The following is a 15405-nucleotide window of genomic DNA, read 5'->3' on the forward strand; positions in this document are numbered from 1 at the left end:
TGATACTACTTTTGAAAAATACTATGAAAATAAATTCTTGTACGGCTGGACAAAAGACATACATTCTATTCTAGTGTATGGTTATCTATCACACTGTATTCCCCCTGAATAGGGACCACTGTTCTCTATAACATGAAATTGCCCAAGGTCCCTGTCTAAAATTCCTTTGGGTTCCCTTGTTCTGTATAATAGTATTGTCTATAATATGGCAGTGATGCAGCTTGAAAGTCTTTCTTCCTCTAAGTGTTGTTATGCACTCATGCTGAGGGAAGACTACTTTGTGATCTCGGAGGCACATATGTAGTACTTGCGTAATCTGTGACTCAGAAGGTCCACTCAAGCACTTGCCGATGCATAGGCAGCCTGTCTGTAATACCAAAGTGCCCTTGAGGTGCAGAAAGTGGGGGCATCTGCCCATTGCACCCCCAGGGCACTTGATGTAATACAGCTCCAGGTAGCTGCTGCCATGGTTCTTCTGTTTCCCGAGATGGCAGCTAAAAAGGAAACAGACGCGATGTCCAACAGTAGGTACCCTTTCACAAATGAAGCTAGACCATGTTGAGTTTGGATGTCTGCTTGTTTTTTTGTTTTTTTTTATTTCCAAAAGTTTGGTTTTGTCTTTGGGATGGGATGTTCCGCTTATCATTTTGATGGTCAGGAGATCATTTGTGGCTCAACTGCATACACATGAGTAGCAGGTCATGGCTGCACACAGAAGGTCACAGACCCTGAAAGAGATAGTCTCCACTTGTGTACCTGAGATGCAAACCCCAAGGAAAGTTGTGTTTTTTTAGGTGGAGTCAAAATTAAGTTACTTTTGATTAACTAGTTTGAGCTTGTCAGAGGTACAGCTAAACAACTTAGGTAGGAAGAAGGAGAAATAATTATTTTTCTCAATTTATTTTAATTTCACTCAATATATTTTTAACATTCAAAAATCCTGCACTCACTGGTACTCAGAGGGAGCTAAGAATATACAGTATATCGCAGCTTCACCCATGATAGCTGATGGGTTTTTAAGTGCTACATTACAGAATACATTGCCTCCGATGTTATTGTCTCCTGACCCCGGAAGGGGCACTCTAGGTGTCCTTGTTTTCCATCATGGTCTTCTTGATCCAGTCCAGGTAGTTCCTCACATTGGTGTACAACCCAAAGGTACCACACTTGGGACCCCAGGAGACGATGCCGGCTGCAAAGTAGAGTGTATCATTGTGCGGGTCCCGGACAACGAAGGCTCCACCGCTGTCACCACCGCAGCTGTCTTTGCCGCTACCTCCAGCACAGATCATGTTTGATGAGAACACGTACTGGCTGGAGACCCCAATTTCTGTTTTCTCATTCTGACAGTCGGCCATCTTAACTACGGGAATCAATGCCATATGGAGGATTCGAGGTCCCTTATATTTGGTCTCTGTTCTACCCCAGCCAGAGATGTATCCAATCTTTCCTTCCTCCAGTGTGTACTCAGGGCCTGGGCCTGGAAGGCAGATGGGTGAAACCTTATCATTAAGCTCCACCTTGGTCTCCAGCTTTATTAGGGCAATATCATTGTCATAGTCTGTGCGAGGGTCCGGCACGCCTCTCTTCCACTTGTCATGTACGAAGACTTTCTTTGCAACAAGTTGATTTGTGGGACGCTGGTCATTGAGATCTCGGATTCCCCCATACATTGTAGGGTGCTCCTCGTCCTCTGCCACGTGGGCTGCAGTCAAAACCCACTCATCGGAAATAAGAGCTCCACCGCCCCTTGGGTCCTTGAAGTAAACCTGCCATGGGAACATCCCATCCTTGGTTTTATTACCCCCGAATATCCGTCCAGTGCCAGACAGGTCAACGCTGACACCACATACTGCAAAGACAGAAATGGCAAGAAGTCAGGGAGAAAAGCAATGATTTGAGAGAGCGAGGTGCAGGTGAGCCCCCAGCCCTTTACTTCCATGTATGGACTTTGGGCTATTGATGTGAAAAGTGTGAACATCACTACCCTCCCCTTTTTTTTCTATTTTCTTTTTTCTAATATTTACATTGTGTTAAAAAACATATAATTGTTATGTTATGTTATGTTATATTTAATTTATACAGCGCACGGCTACTCAAAAGTGTCCCGGCGCTTGCTTCAGAAAAAGAAAAATGCATACCAATCAGAGACTAAAAAATCAACGTTTAGAGTTTTTTCTTAAACAACAGTGGGTCCTGGGTTCCCCGACGAGCCAAGGGTAGCGTGTTCCAGGCCAGACCGGCTTTGCGCACAGTTAACAACACCCCAAAGTTCGGATACAAATGTAAGTAGGGTAGAATACTACAGTCAGTGGGTGGGAAAGTGGTATCTCTTCAAGGTGCAGAGAAGAGGTCCACCAGGCAGTTGTTCAGGGTGGTGTTGAACTGTGCTGCAAAAACTAAATAAAGTCGCTGCAGATGCCTTTTTTAACACATTTCTAACACAAGGCTTTTCAACACATATTCAGTAAGATCAAAAAATATATTACCTGGAGCACAGGTTGGAAGCTCTGTCCTGCCTTGGCTGTTTACCCACTCACCATCAGCAGAGCAGCTGTAGATTCCTTGAATCAAAAATAAAACAGCAATGTAAATTGTGTACTAGACAGCAGCAACCACAACAGTTTTCTGTTCAGGTGAACAGGAGGGGGATATTCTCATTAACATATTACTCTCACCAAACTCACTGTCTCCACTTAGGCAACCACAAGTTGATAACCACACTCTGATGGACAGCTACTTTTCTGTAGCAATACCATTGTTCTCAATTTTAAATTTAATCTCCAGTCACATATGTTAATATTTCTTTGCCACTCCCTAGCAGGACTTATAATACCTTTTACTACACTGGATTATTTACAAAGTAGTTTTGAACATAGCATTTCTGTTTTCCTTAGGAACAGGAGGATATGATACATACTTGACTTTGGGGTTCATGAATAGAAGTCCTAGGGGTGTTCAATATTCATTGCATGGTGGCTGTATTTAGTGATTAATTAGTAATTTGAACATTGGAATGTGGAGCACTCTATTGCAGACAATGGAGAGCTCTGTGCTTTTACGGGCCTCTCGGAGCTTGAGCGGATTTACATCCCCAGAGCTTCGAGAGGCCTTTGTTTTATGTGTTAGAACATTCTCCACTCTAGTGGCAGAATGTTCTAATAGCCTTATAGCCATTCGTAGCTGGGCTATACCAGCTATTAAAGTTCCGCTCCCTTGTTAAAGGACCTCGCCTTCGGCTGGGTCCTTTAACGCTAGGGCGGGCCTATAATAGCCGGTATAGCCCGCTACAGTGAGCTATAAGGCTATAGAAGTACCTGGTGCAAATTAATCCACTTGTCTTGTTTCCTAGCATACTGAGAGTCCTAACTTACAATCTTAAATACAGTGCACATATCATGCACTATCTCTTGTACAAGATATTCTCACAATTTTTATCCTGCGTTTGGTGATTTTTTTCTTAGTTTAGAGATTTGAACTCAATGGTACAATTTTGTACCAGTTCAGTTTCTTTATGTTGTGAATTAGATTATGCTTATTTGTTCAAACATCATATCTTCCAGATTACTTGCATATAACGTATAGCTGTTTCCGTATACAAATGTGCATCTCACAACATTTTGGGCATTGATGTACACTTCTTCAGGATGTTATGGCATTCAACTAAACAGCTTATCACTTTTGCTGGACCAGTAACTAAGATAAAAATAAACTGACAAACAGAGCTTAGTTTAAAAGTAATTTCCAGGACTGGCCTTGTTTAAAAATGCCCCAGGAATATTCACAAATGTAATGTACACCTTTGAGTAGGATTTACCTATGAGTAACATTGACACACATAACTTTACTATTACACTTTTGAGTAGCGTTAGTACTTTTGTCCATTTACAAATGTAAAATTACTCAAAAGTGTATACTTACATGTCATGGGATGGAGCCAAATTTACTTTTGTAAGTTACTACAACCAGAAATGGAGCACAAGTACTTTCAGAACCACACATGGAGAACCACTGATAATGCAACTCCATCTCATAGGAAATAAAGAAGAAGGGGAAATAAAATAGAACTCCATAGGAAATCATATTAAAATAGAACTCCGTAGGAAACCATGTTGATAATTTATTTTAACTTTTTAAAAATATATGTGAACCAAATGGAATGCTAAATGATTATATTTAATAAAATAAATATTATTTCATGATATAATATTTTAATAACCTTTTTTAATTTACAAATAAGTGTGCTTTATTTTATTGCAAAAGAAATCATTACAATTAAATCTTAACTTAACATTTTAAAATTCGCAATACGTAATAGCAAAGCAAAGTAAATGAAACATTTTACTTTAGGTAGGATTTTTAAATAAATCTTTAGAAATGTATGTTTTATTTCATGTAATATTAGTAAATTAATTCAATTCTGAATTCCAAATGAAGTTAATAGTATGGTTTGGAGTTTTTTTGGATTCTACAGTTCAATTAAATATATACAATTATTTTCGATAATATTTACCAAACAAATATGTTTTCAAATTCAAAAATAACGTTTAATAAACGTTGACAATTTTCTCTATACTTTACCATTGGGAGATCTCCACCCCGATGGCAGAATTCTCCGGATGGTAAAAACTAGGCAAAAGTGAACAAGGTTATTAAAATTAATTGTATATATTTACTTTTAATATAGAACAAAACAAAAAAATGCTAAAGTGCCAAATACATCATTTTGAATTAAAAATTAAATTATTTTAACTATATTAAATTAAATAAAGAATAATTTTCTGAGTTTGAATTGAAAACACATTACACTTAACGTAGAGATTTATATTTGTATCATGCAAAAAATATTTTGAATAAAACAATAAAGAATGTTTAATGTTAAATAATACATTTCAGTTAACAGTTAACATTATTTTCTATGGGGTTTTATTTTAAGTCCCTACCTCCACTGTTTTCTATCTGAGGGTTTTGCAGTAGCAGTGGTTGGCTATGTGTGGTGCTGGAATTACTCCAGTTCTGAGCTGTAGTACATCTACTACTCTTTTTGGTGCTTTTTGGCTGTAGCACCTTTAGACGTACAGTTTGTGAATAGCAATGGGCTTACTCTATTGAGGTAGGTGCAAGTCCCTCCTTAAACCTATCCCTTAACCTCTCCTTACTCCATCCTAAACCCCATCAATTTTGCAGCATGCACGCCCCATTTTTCAACATCTCTCCATTGTCTTTTCTACATTTACTACTAAGTAGCAAACCTAGATATGTGGGGACCACCCCATGCAAAAGATAGGAGAGTTGGGGGTGTTTTTTACACTCATAGGTTAGTGAAAAGAATTCTGTAGTACCTTACTTGTATTCATTGGAAAAGATATTCCATGAGCTCCTAGATCCATGTGTTGTAGTCTTTCAGCACTACTTGAGGTTCGTGAGAGAAGTGTTTGAAGCTATGTCTTTTGCAGATTATGGTCTCAATTACGGGTGCTTTGGAATTATCCCCATTATTACGCTCTTCAGGAATGTCTGTTACTGTAGGTATCAGCAAATCCAAGGGCAGTAGAATCATGGGGATTATGATATTGTGGGGGATAACATGCAGAAATTGGTTTTTCACATACCATATGTTTCCCCCCAGAGTTTCAAACAGAGATCACGGTTATTTTCAGCGTCTAAAATCTCTATTTGAAAAGCAAATACTTATAGATCCAAGGGCCCAGTAACTCTGGTTACCAGGCCCATCTGAATTTCTGTGCCAGTTGTAATTAAAGTGTTTATGAGGTCTCTGTGGGGCAATATAATTTCATGTTGGTTGTGTGCTAAGCATCAATATATAAGGGGAAAAGACTGCATGTGAAAGGAAGAGGCGAAGAAAGAAGATAGGGTACATTAACCAGTGAAGAAAAGACAATGGGTGCGGAAAGAAATGAAACAGATGATTTAAGGCAGTGATCTGACGTGGCTCCATCTGCTTTCTTAATGAAGTGACTTAGAAGATCTAAAATCTCCCTTTTTGTTCCTTGCAGAGTTCTTAGGAGCTCACCTTTAAATCACAGCTTATTTAATATACCTGTTGCCCGTCCCCATTCCTTAGATCATTTGATAAATTGGAAATTAAGTGGTAACCACACAAGCGTCTTTCTTCAGTGGCAACCAGGATAAGTATAAACTCTCAGAAAATATCTTTCTACTCTAAAAACCAAGACATAGGTACTCACCTTGAGTGGTTCCACCACACCTTAGTCTGAAAGTAGACAGCTAGTCGGTTGCCAACATTTTCTATGTGCAAAAACATTGAGAAATATTTCACCTCTTCTGCCTGGTAACTGATGTAAAGCATTGATCCAGCCAGTAGTATCGTCCCTTCTAAGCTATGCAGATTCATGATAAATAAGGCTTTCTGAAAAATTTGCTGGGCTCATTACAGATGATCAGAATGCTGCAGTAAGACTCACCTTTGGCCTTGCTTGCAGATATTATGTCCCCCATCATATGGTAAGTCTACATTAGTTTCCAGGTGACAAATGAGTGTTATTTAAATGTGTATTGATATGCCATAAAAGCATTCACAGCCTGGATCCAACATCTATACAGCCTTGCTTCCAGAGAGGTATATCCCTTGTTACCTCCAGTGGACATCTGGGTTTATCCTGAATATTCCAAACATTCACAAAGTGCGAACTTGTCTACATTTTTGTTCCTAGCTGATACATAAGTCCTGTTGTAGTGAACGTCTCCGCCTTTGTATTCAATCTAACTTCCTTGTGTTCTGTAGTCAGCTAAAGTTCTGCCTTTTTCTTCCATCCTCCAAATTTTAGCAACAACACAAACTGAGAGGAGAGTTGTTGTGGAGCATAATAATGGTTATTGAATAGTATCTCCTATGAGTGGAAGGACACCAGTCTGTTGCAAAGATCGTAAGGGGAAGCTGTGTCAGTTTGGTGCATTTGGCTGGTCCCATGTGATCATGAAGAATTTATTAGTAGAGTTTTCTGTGTCGATGAAGGAAGACTGTAAGAGGGTCACTTTTGCTTCTCGGCTGGCATGATTGTTTCCATAGAATGAATTCAGCACTCGGAACAACGTGAGGGATATTGTATTACCTCCTATTTTCATCCAGTGTTCTACCAAAGCATTTAGGGCCAGATGTAGGTGGCTAAATACCGGTCTGGAACGCCGAAATTCGGTACATTTCCGCGTTACCGACCGGTATTTAGCCATTCCTAATGTAGGTAAGGAATCAGTAACTAAGGAATCGGTTAATACCGATTCCTTAATACCGATTCCTTATTGCTCTTGAATGCAATGTAGTAAGCACATTAAAGAGTGCTTTTGAACTTTAAGGAATCGCTAATTACCACCAAATTCAAGTTGGTGGTAAGTAGCGATTTCCTTTCAAAAAGCACTTTTTTGTTTTTGGAAATGTGCCAAGTGGCACACATCCATGGCCTTAGGACATGTGTGTGTGCCCCATGCGCACACATTCACATTTCAGAGGTGCAACTGGGTGTTCTTTGGACACCCTGGCACCCTTGAAATACCTCCCGGTACTACCGATTCGGTAACACCGAATTGCTAATACTGAATGTCTTCACATTCATTCCTATGGGCCTCCAAGCCCATAGAAATGAATGGATAGGTATTCATTATTACCAAATCTCAGTTACCGATTCGGTAATAAGGAATATTAAGGACTCAGTATTTTTTACCGAATCGTTACCTACATAGGAAATACTGATTTCTTAATAGCGTATCGGTAAAATTCGCTATTAAGAAATCGGTATTTCTGATTTAGCTACATCTGGCCCTTAATTTTTTGTGAACCAGCTGTATGCCCTTCTATGAAATAGGTTAGGTTGGAGTCTTTCAGAAAAGTCAGCTTGTTGATGAGTCTTTCCACCAAAGTGTTCTCTGTGAGCTAGAATAATGGACGTGAGACGACTAATGGTTGCTTAGAGACCTACCTCTATGTCTGAGGAGCAGATGCAAGCTTCTTAGTGTGAATTCTAATAAGGGACCTGTGTGAAGGTCACAATTTCTTCTGATACTTACTTTGGTTCACTGTGACGCTCGTTTTGATGGAAAAGTTGATGAGGGTATTAATGCAGTGGATATTAAGAGAGCTTCTACATTTGCATCAAGAACAATTAACGGGGCTCATGGGTGTCTGTGTGGGTTGGATACTCCATTTATTGGCTAACGTCCATCATTTCTAGGTTTTCCATTATCCTTTGTACATGTTTCCCTCCATAAAGGAAGCACCCATGATTACCTGTGCTGTGACTAAGATATCTTTTGGCAATGGTGTGGTATTTCTCTCCTAATCAATATGCGTTTTAACCTAGTATGTCATGATGGGATGCATAAGGTTCTAGAAGGTTGTGGGGTCATAGTGTCCTGATCAGAAAGAAAGCAGCAGTTGAATCTGATGTTCTGACAGGTTGGATGGGATCTTCTTTCAAGAATAAACCTGGATTTAATATACAACTTCTCAGTGCCTGCTTCTAAATTTCACACTGGCTTAGTCGGCAAGCAAGTTCGAAGACGGAAGATCCTAACACCTTTCAAGTCTGAAGTTCGTGGTGAGATCTTCTCCTTTCTCATTTTTAATTGACTTTAAAACTGTGCATCATTATTTAAAGAGATCACTAGCCTTGTGTTTTTATCTCAAGAAAAAAATAATTTAACTTTCCAAAGGAACTTTAAAACATTATTTCTTTTATGAATTGTCGGCACACATGCTCGCTTTGATCTTATAATTATTGCTGGGAGCTATTGGTGTGTATTTCTTGCAAGAATGTACTACATTCATTTAATGCAAGCGTAACTACGACTTTTCTTGACTCTTTGAGGCGTGTGTGGAGTTTGGTAACAGTTTGTGGAGAGTTTAATATGGACAATCTTTTCTTAAAATTGGCTACGAGCGTCACATGCGACCATTTGCATCACGATTAAAGCTTGTGAGTGTCTAGAGGTCCATTTTCTGGTCTCTATATGGTGCGCTATGCTCGTGATCGTTGTTATGCGCATTCAAGTTAAAGTTTAAATATAAATTAACTCTAACGACAAAAGCCTACTCACGCGCTCCACAGCTCGCCCTTTGAGCTCCAATCTTCGTGTATGTCACAAGAAGCAAGGTGCAGTGGGAGCGCACTTGCGTCACGACGCAAACTCTGCTTGATCCCCCGCCTCAGCTGCGTATTACAAGCTTTATTGTTCTTCCGGAGTAGATCTTCCGTTGCCTAGCGATGCATTGCCCCACGGAAGCTTCTTTGTTCCATTCATGCAGCGTCCTGTTGCTTAGCGACACTACCGAGCGCTTCTAATAAAGGAATTGGATTACCTTACAGCGACAGGCACGCTTTGTTTAGCGATACGCACGCTTTAAATTTCTGCAACTTCATTGCGTGTGTTACTTTAGCAAAACGCACGCTTTGTTAGCGATGCGCACGCTTTGACTTTCTTCATTATTTGTTACGTGACAATATTTATAACAGCGGTTCGCAAGCTTTCTTCTTCAAAGACTATTATATGTGTATCATAATATCTGCAGTATTACACACGCTAACTTTTTAGATTGACATTTCTGCATATTGTTCTGTATACCCAAGGATAATTTATATTTGCATCTTGTACTAGCTCAACCATTTGCGTATTACATTGTAAAATCTTTTATTTTATTGATATTGTGGTATTGCTCATTTGCAGGTGGTTTAAAAAAAAATGTGTTTCATATAAGGTTCCAATAATCTAGATTTCTACATTTTGATTGATAACCACGTACTAGCCTTCATCATATTTTAGCATTTATTTTATTTATGTTTGGTGCAATGCAGAATGTTACTTCAGCTCCATTTTTTTGGACTCCCCTGGGGAGCCTCCAATAAAATGGAAAAAATTGAAGAAGGTTTTTGAACGATATGCGAGGGTATGAGGTGCTTCATTGAGTGCGGAAAGAAAAACATCCTTGTTACTTCATTGTCTTGGCTCTGAAGGGTAAGATGTTTTTGATCATTTGCCTGATTTGTATACTGCTGAAGCTGATGTCTCAATGATTACGAAATTTGTATACTTAAACTAGACAAACACTACCTCCCAAAGATAAGTACGATATTAGAAAGGTACCATTTAGCAGTTCCATTTAACACGTAACTTGATACAATTTGCACCCTCCTGCAGTAATTTCACCACAGTGTTGAGTGGGATTTCAACCTGGCAAACTGTCAAAACGTCTTTGGCCCGATTTATGAAAAGCTCTGTCTTCAGCCTTTGACCAATAAAGTTTAATTCCGATCTACTCTGTAGTTTTTTCGAAACAACTACAATTTCCAGCAAGCCCATTTTCAGACGCCTTTTAGACGCGTCACAAGACTACGGAGAGATGTGACTCCGATAACTGGTTACTGGCCCTGTGAACCTAGTGGAGTCTTGTCAAAATTGAGGTACACCACTTTTACACCGCATTCATTTGAAATCGTAAGCACGCATTGATAGAGGAACATGACATGCGCCTACAAAAGTTCGGTGTACGTCAAGTATTGAGAAGCGGAATACTACCCAGGGCATCAGAAGTAGATGGGAACTAAGCAAGAGGAAGCCTTGACACAAGATTTAACTGAAGAAAGGGCAGTGTTGGTATAGCTTTCGCTGAGAGAGGCGCTGTGTATCTTAGCTATTTATCACGTATGGCACAATTAGTAGACAACCATATCGGCTTAAATAATTCAAAGAATATTATTCCTCCACAGATAAGGACTTTGTGACCCTTGAATTTGAAAACTAAAACATCATAAAAGCAGCCAATTCACTTAATGAAAAGAATTCCACCAGAAGTATCCAGGTACTTGTAACTCTGATTTATTACTCTTTGCGGAGTACATATTGTTCTACATATCTATAGCCATACATTTTCTTCCACTTTTACAGCAATAGAACGGTATCTGCTTTTTGACCTTCACACCCGCGATTTTGGATGGAAGTAAAAACCAAGTAAGATCATTGTCGTTTTAGTTAGCACAATAGATTAGGAATTTGGTCCTACAATATTCTAATTAGCTTTTTTTACCAACAGACTCTGACAGAGATTCCTGTATGAAAGTGAAGGTAAGATGCACAAGTGCTCAGTGCCGAGTAGTTGAGTTGGATTGGTGCGAATAAGCATAGTGAGACATGTCTTCATTCTTTTGTCTTCCAGAATCTTTGGGTCCTGAGGAGAATCCCCATAGTAGGGGTGATTCGAAACACGTAGACCATTGTTTTTCAGGCCTATCTGTTTTCAAAGTTTGTATTTGTATATATGTATTTCAATTTCAGGGAATATTCAAGATGGCCTGATGTTCTTGTACATATATTTGTAGTGTATATAGATGTGCTACAACATGTTTTTCTTTAGACTCACCTAACGAATAATTGTTCCCCAAATTTCGAACTTCAGGGTGGTAGTGTATGAGTGAAGTGTGAGTGAATGTGTGGTTGGGTGTGTCGAAGAAGGAGATAGGTGAATGATTCTGACACAGTATGATGTGATGTTGCTCTTAGAAATTTTAGAGGTTGAATGCGTTAGAGTGTTCAAAGGGGCTTGCTTTTAAGCAAAAATTGTTGTTTTTCATTCACAAAAAAGAATTTTTTTTCAAAAAATATACTTCAATGAAAGCGAATACAAATTGCAGATAAATAAAGTTGTTTGACTTTTGCATGAAAAGGAAAAAGTGGTTTCTTGATAGCAATTGTTCCAGTCATTGCGTTTCAGCATTTGTGTGTTTATTAGTGTTGCAGCACTGGCATCTGTTTTGTTGACTAAGGGTATTGAGGGCATGTGCATTTACCAAGACGACATTCTGTTTTTTGGTGATGACATAAATATGCATGATGCTCATCTTAGATCTGTGCTTAAAAAGTTAAGCAGTGGTAACTTGAGTGTGAAGATTGAAAAATGTAAATTTAGGTCTGAGTCGTTAAATTATCTTGGACATAACATCTCAGGTAGAGGTGTTAGACCTAAGGAGGATTTGGTGAGTACTATTTGCAATTTGTCCTCTCCTAGTTCCAAAGAAGAGTTAATGAGTTTGCTTGGAATGATAGAATATTACGCAAAGTTCATCAAGAATTTTGCTAGTTTGACCATAAACATGAGATCTCTCTTAAAAAAGGGTTCCAATTTTGTTTGGTCTAAATTATGCAAAGAAGAGTTTTCAAACATCAAGGATAAGTTGTCTGCTGCTCCATTTTTACAAAGTTTTGATACCAAACTTAAGTCTACCTTGACTACTGACGCAAGTGTTTAAGGCCTTGGGGCTGTTTTACAACAGGTTGTTCCCAATGGTATGAGAACTGTTTTGTTTCTTTCTCGCAGTTTAAAAGAACCAGAAACTAGTTATTCTGTATTAGAGCGAGAATCTTTAGCAATTTTCTTGGCTGTGAAAAAATTAATGACATTTCTGTGGGGGGTTGATTTTGAGATTAAATCAGATCATAAACCGCTGGTAGAAAATATTGAGAGTAAAGGTTTGGACATGGTTTCTAGCCGCATTACTAAGTGGATTATTTCCCTTCAGGAGTCTTCTTTTTCCATAAGGTATATCCCTGGTGTGGACAATATGGTTGCTGATGTGTTTTCAAGATTGGTGTCAGATAAGTGTAATGAGGATGTGGATGATATTGGTGAGGAGTTATACGAGTCTGTGTGTGCGGTGGAACTTAATCACATTTCAAAGGAAAAATGGTGTTGTGAGGTAGCTCAGGATGATACTCTCAAGGAAGTGATGACTTTGATTCAGAGAGAATGGCCTAGTTCTAAGAGTGGATCTGAAGCATCTAAGCCTTTCTGGTGTGTGAGAGAGGAACTTTCTGTGGACAAGGGTATTTTGTTTTGTGGTAGTAAACTGATTCCTCCAGTTTCTCTGAGGAAAGAATTGTTGGATCTAGCTCATATTAGTCATCCTGGCATTAGCAAAACTAAAGAAAGGCTTCGCTCATCCTATTGGTGGCTAGGTATTGACAAATGTGTGGAAAGAGAAATTCAAGAATGCATGATGTGTAATTTGAGTGATAAATCAAAAGTCCCTAGGGTTCAACCTATGGTTGTAAGGTGTAAAGCCAAAGCTGCATGGGATGATATAGCCATGGATATTGTAGGACCCATCAACAACTCAGGTACTTTTGTCTATTTGCTTTGTGTTAATAGACATGTACTCGCGTTGGCCAGAGGTTTTCTTCTTAACAAATATTAATTCGTCTAGCATTATCAAATGTTTAAAAAAGTTGTTCGCTAGAGAAGGTATACCAAGATATATTCTATCAGATAATGGTGTTCAATTTGTTTAGAAGGAAATGAAGTATTATTTGTCATCATGTGGCATTGTACACAAAAAGTGTTCTCTCTATCATCCCGAAGCAAACAGGATGGTAGAGAGATTTAATAGACTCCTTAGAGAATCCATTACACTAGCTAAATCTTTGTCTCTAGATTGGAGATCTGAAGTGTTGGGAAAGGTTGAGGAATATAGGAAAACTCTGCATTGTACCACAGATAAAACTCAATTTTTCTTGTTTCGAAGAAGAGTTCCTAATACTTATCTTGATCCTAGTTGGGTCAATGATTGTGGTATGAGTAAAGGGAGAGTTGATGTGTGCAATGAGGATGAGTTAAATGAAAGAGAAAACAAGAAAGCACTTCAAAGAAAATGGTATTTTGACAAGAAAAAATCAGTGAAGTCTGTAAAAGTAAATGTTGGTGACTTGGTGGTTGTTAAAAAACCAGGGCAAATTGGAAATGTTAATTTGAAATATGGCAGACCTATGGTTGTTATAAAAGTTTTCAAGAATGCGGTCAAAACTCGAGACCATAGTGTTTGGAACCTTAACAGAATTGTTGTGGTAAAAAATGGACAAGTGAACTTGGAGAATATGTCTTCTGATCTTGGTGCTGAGCAAAGTCAAGAGCCTTTTAAAAAATGTTCAAGGAAAATGCAATCTACATCATCCACCTGGGAATCTGATTTGCAACGTTCTTCAAGGTCTACAAAGTCATCAAGTTACCTGAAGGTTTATGTTTAGTGTTTTGTTTTTGTTGCTTTTATTATTATTGGGGGTTTTTTGGGGGGGGAAGATGTGTGGTATTTCTCTCCTATTCAATATGTGTTTTAACCTAGTATGTCATGATGGAATGTATAAGGTTCTATAAGGTTGTGGGGTCATAGTGCCCTGATCAGAAAGAAAGCAACAGTTGAAGCTGATGTTCTGACAGGTTGGAGCCTTGCTGAACCCTGAGCCTTACCGGGTGGAGTAGAGGACACAGCGCCATCGGGCAGAGCCGTGAGGTGAACGGCAGAGTTGTGGAACTGAGCAGGAGCGCCGCAAGTCACTATTGGACTCCAGCCCCCAGCAGCACCAGGGGCGACGCGCCTGTGACGCGTAGGGAGCGCCAGGAGGCGCTGAAAAGGAGACGCCGCCAGGAGCTCCGGGGAGCCTTGCTGAACCCTGAGCCTTACCGGGTGGAGTAGAGGACACAGCGCCATCGGGCAGAGCCGTGAGGTGAACGGCAGAGTTGTGGAACTGAGCAGGAGCGCCGCAAGTCACTATTGGACTCCAGCCCCCAGCAGCACCAGGGGCGACGTGCCCGTGACGCGTAGGGAGCGCCAGGAGGCGCTGAAAAGGAGACGCCCCCTCTCGCCCCGCGAGTCGCGCGCGGGAAGCGCCCGGGAGAAGCACGGGACAAGGGCGGGACAGTCTTAGACAATCCTAGACTGGCCTTGACTGGACTGGGCTACCCCCTATATCACACAAGTAAGGAAAAACATACCTTGTTACTACTACTAACTACTTCTCTGTGTGATTGCTAAGCGGAGTATTCTACTCTTTGTTGATGACTTTTGTTCTGTACTACAACTAGTGACCAGGCATACTCATCCTAACCCTAGCTCATATCTATCTTGAGTCAGTCTGCACTTCTACTGGGCCATTATACGACAGTGAACTAAGGGATCTTTTGCGACATTCTCCTTGTCACCAGGGGAAGCTAACTATACAGTGTCGAACATGCCAAAAAAACAGCCCCCAGTTAACTCTAAAACTATAGACAACTACCTAGTTCAGGTGGTTGCCAAAATTAACAGCGAGAGGAGACAGTCATTGGGGCTTAGTCAGTCCCCCAATTTACAGTTAGTAAGTCCAACCCAAAGTCCCCAACAGTCAATTCCTACAGCGATTGATGTCCCCACTGACTTAATAGATATTACGGCACTTTCAAGCCAAAACCCTGTGGATCAAAACAGTCTCGTGTTAGACGATGCAGTAGCCATAATGCAATCTGATCTAGATAATAATATTGACTCTGATCATGAGATTAGGGCTCACCATTCTGATGATTCCTCATCTTCCGAACAGGAAATACGGCCTGCGAAAACACGCAGAAAA

General features: G+C 39.7%; 1 protein-coding gene across 2 annotated transcripts in view; it reads right to left on the minus strand.

The window, feature by feature from the left end:
- Window positions 1-884: 884 nt before the first annotated feature.
- Window positions 885-15405, minus strand: part of LOC147706455 (complement C1s subcomponent-like) — a 102731-nt gene continuing 88210 nt past the window's right edge. For both annotated transcript variants that reach the window (XM_086932963.1, XM_086932962.1), the window contains exons 11-12: window positions 2490-2564; window positions 885-1852 (exon numbers count right to left, since the gene is read on the minus strand). In XM_086932963.1, coding sequence (XP_086789089.1) covers window positions 1083-1852; window positions 2490-2564 — 845 coding nt within the window. In that variant the 3' untranslated portion in view covers window positions 885-1082. The remainder of the gene's footprint in view (window positions 1853-2489; window positions 2565-15405) is intronic.

Source organism: Lissotriton vulgaris, chromosome 7 (genome assembly GCF_964263255.1).
Source record: "Lissotriton vulgaris chromosome 7, aLisVul1.2, whole genome shotgun sequence".
In the NCBI taxonomy this organism is placed as follows: Eukaryota; Metazoa; Chordata; class Amphibia; order Caudata; family Salamandridae; genus Lissotriton; species Lissotriton vulgaris.